Here is an 11,541-nt window from a genome sequence, read left to right as displayed (position 1 = left end):
AACAACACATTTATTATAGTATTCATGTGAGTTTACATTATTTCATGAAAATACAGTTTATTATACGTTCATGTTTACTCACTGTGCATTACCTAATGTTAACAAGCATGATGCAACAGTGAAGGTTGAATTATGATTAATAAACGCTCTACAAGTATTTCTCATTATTAATTGGCGTTAGTAAAACAATTACTGATGAATCCTCCTAGTAAAGTGTTACCTGCACACTGCTTTTGCTCTCCATCATGAGATCTGAAAAAAAGTGAAATAGTCATGGAGGAATGCAATTGTTCAAGTTCTGACGACTACGAATTGGAAAATATTCTAATGTGATTGACAGCTAACAATGTGAACATGTGGTGATTGATTGGAATGTAGGCTAGTTTTTTTTTTATCACAAGCAGAGAGGATGAAGGTGACACCCACCTCAGGTGAGCAGCGGAGAGCCTTCAAAAGGCAGGAAGGAAGCCAAGCCATCATATTTCTGCACACAGACTAGAGAAACAAGTCGAAGAGGTACAGTCCAACTGGAGCTATATCCTTAAGTGATTGATTTATGTCATTTCTCACTTAAACTTCTATTAACGGGACTGCTTTATTGTGTGATTTAGATGATTGCCTTCCTGCTCTCTTTCCTTGCTGCACTTCTTTGTGAATCCGTCCACAGTGAAGACTCTTCAGTAGGTGAGTGTCATTGAAACTTCATTTACTCAGCGAGTCTAGTTTCAGCTAATTTACTCTTAACTACACTGTTAAAATGCAGGGTTCCATACTGTATAATTCATTCATGTTGTCCCAACACAATCTGATTAAGTTAACTTAACACTTTTTACCAAATTTAAGTGGATTGAACATAAAAAAATTAAGTTATCCCAACGAAATCTTAAGAATTGTGTTGTTTCAGCTCATTTTAAATAAGTAGTTTGAAGGAGCAAATTAAAAACAAACATTTTTTGAGTGTAAAAGCTCTTGAGAGTTTACTTTTAATAATTTAATCTAACAATTTGAGTTTACTAATGCTATCATTTTACCCCAAACAGCATGGTGCTATAACAACCCAACATGCAGTAAGTTTGATTTTTTTATTAAAACATTAAAATTGACAAAACACTGAATATTAAAGGCTATTAGCATTAATATGATGTCATTTTTACTGTGCTGCAGGTGAATAGAGTAAAAACATTGTTATCACCATAGTTTTAATATGTTAGAATTATGTAGTATTAAGTATTAACTTGTTCCTCTGTAAATTCCTTCAGAATAAGGATAGGAGTAAAAACTGTACAATTTGGTGTACAGTGAGCTGCTGAAGTGGAGATTTATGGAGGAAAAAACTAATTTCGAGAATTAAAAAAAAAAGTATTGCATTGAAATCTACAGATACTGAAATAGTGTGATGTGTTGTGAATGTATACTAATATATACAGTTGAAGTCAGAATTATTAGCCCCCCTTTGATTAAAAAAAAAAAAAAAATCCCAAATGATGTTTAACAGAGCAAGGAAATTTTCACAGTATGTCTGATAATATTTTTTCTTCTGAGGAAAGTCTTATTTGTTTTATTTAGGCTAGAATAAAAGTCAGTAATAGAATAAATAGTCTACAGAACAAACCATCGTTATACAACAACTTGCCTAATTACCCTAACCTGTTAACCTAATTAACCTAGTAAAGCCTTTAAATGTCACTTTAAGCTGTATAAAAGTGTCTTGAAAAATATCTAGTCTAATATTATTTACTGTCATCATGACAAAGATAAAATAAATCAGTTATTAGAGATGAGTTATTAAAACTATTATATTTAGAAATGTGTTTGAAAAAATCTGCTCTCTGTTAAACAGAAATTGGGGTAAAAATAAACGTGGGCTAATAATTCAGGGGGGCTAATATTTCTGATTTCAACTATATATATATATATATATATATATATATATATATATATATATATATATATATATATATATATATATATATATATATATATATATATATATATATTGTAGTTTCAATCTGCAGATATTCATTAATAAAGTGATAAAATACTGTTTTAAATGTTTCAATTAGACTGAAAAAACCCCCTCAAATAGCTCAAAATTGAAAAAAGAAAGTGTTTTTGCCTGAATTGTCTCCCCTTAATATACTGTACATGTTTGACTTTAATGTATAATCAAAACATGTTTTTTTTAATTCCTGAATTGTACTAGATTTTACCACCTGGCCTGAAATTGCTCCACATTTCTGCAATGGATCCAGCCAGTCTCCCATTAACATTGTCACAGCACAAGTTCAGGGAAATCCTAACCTGACCCAGTTTAATTTAACTGGTTTCGATTCCAACACCACCTTCATATCAATCGCAAACTCTGGCACATCAGGTAAGGGGCACTGCACACTGGGAAAACTATTGTTTCTTCATTTTATTTTGATGAAATGTGCTAGCTAAAAGTAAATAAGGAATACTTACTGACAAAAGCGATTAATCCTTATGAAACAATAACATGAGAAATATCAGAAATTGCTCGGAGATATAGATGATGTACTGTTTGACAACTGAAGAATGAAAGGTATGCCTCTTTTTGTTTGTGCCCATGTTGATTAACTAAATTGAAGAGTTAGTTCACCCCTAAATGGAAATTCTGTTATTACCCAAATTGTTGTTCCAGTCCTTCAAGATCTTTGTTCATCTTCAAAACACAAAGTAAGATATTTTAGATGAAATCCGGGAGCTCTCTCATCCTCCATAAACAGCAATGGTCCTGGGACGTTCAGAATAGGAGCCAAAAACATTGTCTAAGCATTCCATGTGACTTCAGTGGTTCAACTGTAATCACACGAAGCTCGGAGAAACTGTTTAAAAGAATTCATTTGTCTTTGTTTCCCATGGTCAGGGTGTGCATGTACTATGTGCAGTATGATGTATTGCCATTAGAGTCAACACTCAAGACGGATTTTATGTGGAAAAATTTCTTTGGCAAAGTTTTCCTGGAACTTTGCATGTCTACAGTTAAACAACTGAAGCCCCATGGAATGTTTTAACAGTGACTTTGAACCTCTCAGGTCTGTTGGAGGATGAAAGAGCTCCAGGATTTCATCTCAGATATTTTTAAATTTGTTTTCTTAATATGAACGAAGGTCTTGGACAGTGGTGTAGTCCTTGCTATACAGACGTATACTCAGTATGCTTACTTTTTTCCACGAGCTGTTTGGGTATTACCACTTCTGAGGATCAATAATTGCACATACCCTCGGTATACGCACTTATTTTTCTGATTAAAATTCCCTATTTTTTGTGTATTATTTTAAATTCTTACTTAAAACTGTATATGTGTGTAAATGTATATACATTTTTCTTTGTTTACCCCAAAATGATCTGTTCCTGATCCGCCCTAAAATGAAAATCCTAAAATCGCCCCTGTACAACAGTATTTCACATTTGTCTTAATCGTGCCTACCGCAACAGCGAACGACACTATATATATATATATATATATATATATATATATACAATACTAAAATGTTGTTTTATGAGGCAAAGACTACTCTTAAATCGCGTAACAATATGCAATTTAAAAGGGTAACTACTAGTATATAATAGTGACAACAGAAGACAGAGTCCTAATAGTTTGGTTTAAAACAAGCATGCACGAATGTGACAATCAAAAATAATGGCGGATTGATGTTTAAAGGAACCTATTAAATGCAAAGTAATAAGTAAAGAAAGTAAGTTAAGAAGCTGTCTTTCCATGTATGCACAGGCCCTATTGAGTTAACTTAAATAAAAGTTAACTAAATTGTTTTTACTATCTTGATTGACTCTTTTCAGTATTAATATGATTATATAAGCTACTATATACATACAGCCAAATGCCAAGGCTAGCTTATATATATAATATATAGCTAATGAATCAAAGAAACACTGACTTTCGTCGTTTCTTTGCCTACTTTTATTTAAAATTTGGGTCGAGTGTAATAGTACACCACCTTTTTTTTAGGACTACACCACTGGTCTTGGAACAACATGAAGGTGAATAATTAATAACAGAATATACACTGTAAAAAATAAATCAGTAAAATTTGCGGTAAAAAACTGGCAGCTGTGGTTGCCACTACTTCATCATTAAAAATATGGTACAAACCGTAAAAGTAATTTCTCATTTTTACGGTAAACTATCGTATTTTATTAATTTATAGAGGTAATATGTCTGTATTTTGAATAACCATCATCTGCACATCTTTTGTTACACAGTTAGACACATTAACACAGCCATATGCAGGCGGTGATGAGGAAGTTACATAATGAACCAATGCTCATCACAAACAACTTTTCCCACAAGCAGAAAAGTGTATCAGTATATAAAAGGTGCTCAGTGTTATTCAAACAGCTACTAAACACCAGTATGGTAACACACATAAAATTAAAGTCATGAAATAAACATTGTTTAGCAACATTAGATGTAACATAAATCTCTAATGTACATCACTGATGGGGAAACAACTAAAAAGATCCAAAGTAATGTCAACAAAAAGCATAAAAAGTGATGTGCCATATAGGGAATTCTGGGAAAGTCAATTTACGATTATTCGCCGTATATATTAAGCAAACACACCATTAACCAGGTTACAGATTTTTACTGTAGCATTTTTGCAGTTTTTTACCGTTGAAATCACGGCCATTTTTTACAGTGTACTTTTTTTGGGGTGAACTAACCCTTTGACGGGTCGTGGACAAGGTAAAGATGTAGTAGAGTCTAGGGCTGCATGTTATTGAAAAAATCTGATATTACTATATTTTATTTCTAATTTTATATTTCTGGGGAGTTTCTAACAGTATTCAGGTACAGATGTTGAATAATCACAAAGCAAAAAATGCTTTTCTTGTTTCAAGTCCAAAGATCAAGTTAAATGATTGTTTTGTTTTCACCTTCTGAAAGTAATAAATCAAGAGTTTTTTCATTAAAACAAGGTAAATGATCAGTTAGTCGGTTAATAAAATAATCTTGTTCACGCTTAGGAATGTAGATATTTGGACTAGTAAGAAGACAAAAATTCTAAGTAAGAAAAATCGAATAACTTTTGTATTAATACAGTAATTCAATACAATTCTGTGGCTCCTGGTCAACTATAATTCAGACTCAACATTACATATCTTGCGATGTGACTATTGTGGATGCACACATTGCAATATCGATGCTGAAACAATGTATTGTCCAGCCCTAGGAGAGTCTGATATTAGTGATGCTCAACATTAATGCATATTACCTCCTTCACAGTGGTCGTCACCTTGGATGAAGGCATAATGTCAGTGCAAGGAGGCGGTCTTCCAGGTCTCTATGTTTCTAAACAGTTTCATCTTCACTGGGGCAACGGCAGCTCCTTGCCTGGATCAGAACACACTGTGGATGGCAAACAGTATGCAATGGAGGTATAGGTGGATGCAATCTGCTTGTGTTATTCCACTAAGTCTTTTGCTCTCCTGTGAATTTTCTTTTTCACATATTTCCCAAATGATGTTTAACAGAGCAAGGACACTTTTCACAGTATTTCCCATAATATTTTTTCTTCTGGAGAAAGTCTTATTTTTTTTTTATTCTGGCTAGAATAAAAGCAGTTTTAAATTTTTTTAAAGACATTTTAAGGTCAAAATTATTAACCCCCTTGAGCAATATATATATATATTTTTTGATAGTCTACAGAACAAACCATCATTATACACTGACCTGCCTAATTACCCTAACTTGGCTAGTTAATCTAGTTAAGCCTTTAAATAACACTTTATGCTGAATACTAGTGACTTGAAGCATATCTATTAAAATATTATGTGCTGTCATCATGGCAAACAAGAAATCGGTTATTAGAATTGAGTTATTAGGCTGGCCTGTGAAAGCCAACCTACTGTTATCCTATTTAAACTTAATATTATTCTTCTGAGACTAAAAATCAAACTCTATCTCCTACTAGAGCTTTTGAGCTATGACCACCAAACTCACACCAGACCTCCAAACTATTCTGACTCAGGTTGCTATATCTTTTCCGACTGATCCGACTTTCGGTTTTCCGAAAAATGTCCCGGGACCATAAAAAAATCCTATAGACTTAACATTGGACCAAACTTTGTAACCTCATAACTCTGCATCAAACTGTTACGCAGACTTCTAGCTGGGCTCATTTAACTCAGACTACCTACCTGCCAATAACTGATCACCTTTTAACTTTCTGGCCACGCCCTAGCCACGCCCCTAGCCAACTACTTTTAGACCCTAGAAACTGTCCCATAGACTTCCATTGTAAAACACTCTCATTGACTTAACATTGGATCAAACTCAGTGAGCTCATAACTCTGCATCAGATTGTCACACAGACTAATGGCTGAGCTCATTTAACTCAGACTACCAAACTGCCAGTCACTGATGAGCTTTTAAGTTGTGCACCATAGCAACTGTCCCATAAACTTCCATTGCAAAAGACTGTCATTGACTTAACATTGAATGAAACTTAGTGATATCTATCTATCTATCTATCTATCTATCTATCTATCTATCTATCTATCTATCTATCTATCTATCTATCTATCTATCTATCTATCTATCTATCTATCTATCTATCTATCTATCTATCTATCTATCTATCTATCTATCTATCTATCTATCTATCTATCTATCTATCTATCTATCTACCTACAGTATCTATCTATCTATCTATCTATCTATCTATCTATCTATCTATCTGTCTGTCTGTCTGTCTGTCTGTCTGTCTGTCTGTCTGTCTGTCTGTCTGTCTGTCTGTCTGTCTGTCTGTCTGTCTGTCTGTCTGTCTGTCTATCTATCTATCTATCTATCTATCTATCTATCTATCTATCTATCCTTTTTCAAGCTGTTTTAAGCTAAATACACTATTTCCAACAGTCTTTTACAAGCTAGCCTTAAAGTTTGTCTCGACGAACCTTAATAATCTAGTTAAAACTAGTATGCTTAGAAATGAGCTAAAAAATCATCTATCCGATTGGGGAAAAATATACAGGGAGCTAATAATTCACACTTCAGTCTAAAAAAACTACCCGAGCTTCACTATATGTGTGTGTTTGTGTGTCTTTCAGCTGCACATTGTGAATCTCCATTCAAAATACAACGGGAATCTTTCTGCTGCTCTGGCTGCTCATGACAGCTCAGCGCTGGCCGTTCTGGGTTTCTTCATTGAGGTGATTTATTATAAACTCATTATTTATTATTACTTATTATAGATGAAAGTGCAAACCTATAAAGTGGATACATACTGTATGTACTGACCAACAGGGAACCAATGAAGCAAACAAAACAAAGGGTTGGGACGTCCTAACATCCTTTCTGACTAGTATCCCTCAATCAGGTAACACATTTTGTGTCATCAATTTTATGAGTGGTAAGGGATAGTTTAGTCAAAAAATAAATAAATAAAATAACTGTTCATTTACTCACCCTCAAGCCTAAATACTTTTCTGGCCTAAAGTTTTTGCCTTGTTTCTAGTCCAAATATCTAAAAACTCTTAAATCAAGAAGCATTTTACAGAAGAGCCAAACCTTTTTGTTTTAGAACCTTGTTCTTGTTTTAAGTTTTTCCTTAAAAGAAACTAAATAATTCGCCAAATAGGGTTAATAAAATAATCTTATGTCTTCTGCTAAAGGCTTGATTATTTTGCTTATGCCATTGCAGATTATTTTGCTTCTTTTAAGGAAAAACTCATTTAATTTTGACTTATTATTTCTCAAAACACGATAGTGAATTTTGCTTGTCTAGAAAATGCTTGGTGACCATTGACTTGCATTATATGAATCACCAAGGATCATGGATTTAGCTTAAAAGAATCTTCTTTAATGTTTTACTAAATAAAACACACTTGATGGTCTGAGGATGGCCAATAGTCTGAGGGTGAGTAGATCTGTGAATTTTCATTTTTGGATGCACTATCCCTATAAAGAGTTAATGGACATGGACATTTGTAATTGTTTATCTATCTGCACACTCCTGATTATTAATAGCATCCTGTACACATATTCATTTATTGTAAATCTGTTCATAGCTAATACAACCTGTATATAATGTTCATAGTACATCCATCTGTAAATATTACCATAGTTTTTCTATAACTGCACTTTATAACTTGTATCCTGCACTTGCTGCTATTGCACTGCTGGTTAGACCAAACTGCATTTCGTTGCCTTGTACTTGTACATGTGTAATGACAATAAAGTTGAATCTAATCTAAAAAGATCTAATCTTCACTCTAAAAGAAAAAGGTGTTTTTATTATCATTTATTTACCTTCATATGGTTCCAAATCTTTTATACTCTGAAACACAAAAGAAGATATTTCAAGATATCGTCAGCATGAAATAACAGTCATATTTTGCGTATTGTGACATATGTCAGAGTCAAGAAAAGAAAGGGAGATTTTTCAATTTTAAATTGATTGGATGCTTTAAGCTGAACTCATGTGATTGACAGGTTGAGAGATGATATTTTAAAGATACTTTGATGAAAATTAATCAGCAAAAATGATGTGCACAGTAAAATATTTAAAAATAATAAATCCTTCATTTTAATTTGAATATTTGTTTTGACAAAGACAGAAAGTCAATGCATTTCCACCTTCCTCTGACTTCTGTTTTTCCAGCCTGATCTCACGAGAAAACGTAAGTATTTTACGTTTTGACAGTTTAGTGGCTAATTCGTACAAATTCGTACGAGTTCAGTCGTATGAAATTGTACGATTTTAAAAAGGAGGCGTGGCACCTAACCCCACCCCTAAACCCAACCGTCATTGGTGGATGAGCAAATCGTACTAAATTGTACGAATTAGATCGTACGAATTCGTACGAATTAGCCACTAAATCAAAAAGTTACGAATTGCCGTGAGATTGTGTTGGTTTTTCACAGAGGAAAGGGATTATAAAAGTTTTGGAAAAGCAACGATAATTTTTTTAATATTTTGAGTTTTATCAAATGTTTTAAATGTCTTTTAGTTTGCAAATATAAATGTTGATAGGTTTAGTTAATCTCTCTATTCTAGCTGGAAAAAACACACACACAAATAAACAACAAATCAAATATCTTATACACTGTCTTAACTTTTTGTGCGTGTAGGTAATGCAACTGTAGACATTATGAATCAAATCACAATGAACAGTCTGCTTGAAGGAGTGAACAAGACTAAATATTACCGCTACCAAGGCTCTCTGACTACACCATCCTGCAATGAAGCTGTCATTTGGACTGTGTTTAAAGAGCCCATCAAAGTCAGTAACAACTTGGTAAGTCAAGGCTCCTGTGGCATGCACCAAGGGACATGGATTTTCTGAAATATCATGGGATTTTAAAAAGTCCACTTCAGACAATGAATGTCAGGGAATTTTTATATTTTATTGTCCAAGTCAAGGAATATCGCTAGCGTGGGACATTTTCCCACAAAAGATACACATTTGTACCAAAAGTGTCTATGTTGGATAATTTAAGAGCTACATAATGACCACTTTAAAGACTGAGTGTTAAAAATAACAACAGAAAAGCAAAATGTAAATCTACTATTGAGCTAATGATTACAAAAGAGAGAATTAATTAGCATTAAATTATTAATTATTTCCCAGTGATGGGTTGCAGCTGGAAGGGCATCCGCTGCGTAAAACATATGATGGATAAGTTGGCGGTGCATTCTGCTGTGGCAACCCCAGATTAATAAAGGGACTAAGCCGAAAAGAAAATGAACGAATGAATAATTATTAATTATTGTAAACAGCCCTGAGTGAGAAGCAACCGAGTTTTCTTGTCGGTGTAAAGCTGCGGTCACACTTGACTTTTCCTCCCATAGACTTCCATTCATACGCACGCGAATGCGTCAGACCGGAAACGCAAGGTCATGTGTCTAGTTTCGCATGTTGCTGCGGTGCAAAGTTTAAGCTTGGTGGACTCTGACCTGCGAAACCGCATCACTTGACTGCGTGAGACCATCGAGGATCAAAACAGGATCTCTCTGGACAGAAATTTAAAACATGGAGCAATCGCTCGCTATTTTTAATGTCTAATCATCTTGTTTAATCCCGCCCCTTTTAGCAACACCGCACGACAGAATTTCGCACACACAAAAATTTGTGGCTCCGCCTTCTTTTAATAAGAGTGCTGGAAGCACAATCTCATTTGAATTTAAAGCGACAGTCACCAAAATGGCACCATTAGGATGAAAGCCTACTGTAAAAGGGTCAGTTTCAAAGAGTCATAAACCATTATTTGTGGGGTATTTTGAGCTGAAATTTCACACGCACGCACGCACACACACACACACACACACACGCACACACACACACACACACACACACACACACTTTTTCTTTACATCTTGTTAAAATTGGCACAATAGGTCCCCTTTGAAGTAATGCAAACATTATATTCTTCCTGAAACCATTTTAACATTCATTCATTCGTTTTCTTTTAGGCTTAGTCCCTTTAATAATCAGGGGTTGCCACAGCGGAATGAACCGCCAACTTATCCAACACATGTTTTTTGCAGCGGATAATTTTAATATTATGTTATCGTTATAAAATTTTAATGTTATATTATTAATCCAAGCACAACAGTGGCCTGTGTCCATTCATTCGGCTTTTTAGTCAGTGTAAGTGTAATTTTGACATCTGGCTTAAAGTAGGAACCCGATCATATCTGGCTATTACACTCAGTAAATGACTTTTTGCTGTTTGTACAAACTACTAATTTAAAATGAGCTGAAACAACACAATTCAACTTAATCGTTTCATGTTCAATCCACTTAAATTTGTAAAAACTAATAAGTTAACTTAACACAACACAAATTGATTGTGTGGAAAGCAGCATTTTCTTCAGTGTACTACACAACATCATCTGTATATTCCTAAGTTAAAAACAGTTAATTTATTTTATCTGCCCAAACAGATCAACCGCTTCAGTACAATGCTGTTTACCAAAACCACAAGTGCTCCAGTTCTGAATATTAACAACTTCAGAGGAGTTCAGCCGCTGAATGGCAGAGTGGTGACGTCTCAGGTGTTGCAAACCGCATCAACCACAACTCCTTCATCAGCCGCCACATCCATTTCATCCCTCTCCCTATTACTGCTCTTGACCAGTTTGTGTTGCCTGTAAATACACTATTTTAGGATGTTATTTAAATAAGTGGAGTTGAATTAATTTATTTCCCTGCTGCATTGTTCACTTTATTGATTGTGTTGTTTATGATCAACTTTTTCTGTTATTGTTGTGCATCTTGTTACATGGAGGTTCCTGTGTGTACCTGTATTTCTGTTTCTATCATCTGTATTTTTGAAATGCACACCCTACGTCTTAAGGATATTGATTTAAAAAAAACATCCTTAGTTTTTACAGTTGAAATAATTTAGACTTGTATATAAAGCTTGTGTGTGATGCATTCGACTGTTTTATAAGTGTTTGTATACCATGGTGTAAGTATAATTTGGACATTTTGGTTTTGGAGTGTAATTATGTCATGAAATATTATTAAATAACAGAACTTTTGTCTGTTTAA

At 34.0% G+C, this 11,541-nt stretch overlaps 1 protein-coding gene across 1 annotated transcript; it reads left to right on the top strand.

Moving 5' to 3' along the window:
• Nucleotides 1–489: 489 nt before the first annotated feature.
• LOC130238536 (carbonic anhydrase 4-like) lies at nt 490–11,541 on the top strand. Its single transcript, XM_056469591.1, has 9 exons — nt 490–516; nt 612–684; nt 1,041–1,067; nt 2,204–2,374; nt 5,270–5,421; nt 7,093–7,194; nt 7,289–7,361; nt 9,116–9,282; nt 10,932–11,541. The coding sequence occupies exons 2-9, from the start codon at nt 612–614 to the stop codon at nt 11,139–11,141; spliced, it is 975 nt and encodes a 324-aa protein (XP_056325566.1). The 5' UTR covers nt 490–516; the 3' UTR covers nt 11,142–11,541.

This window comes from Danio aesculapii, chromosome 12 (assembly GCF_903798145.1).
Source record: "Danio aesculapii chromosome 12, fDanAes4.1, whole genome shotgun sequence".
In the NCBI taxonomy this organism is placed as follows: Eukaryota; Metazoa; Chordata; class Actinopteri; order Cypriniformes; family Danionidae; genus Danio; species Danio aesculapii.
Note: the sequence above shows the minus strand (reverse complement) of the source record. Positions and strands in the feature narration are given on the sequence as shown.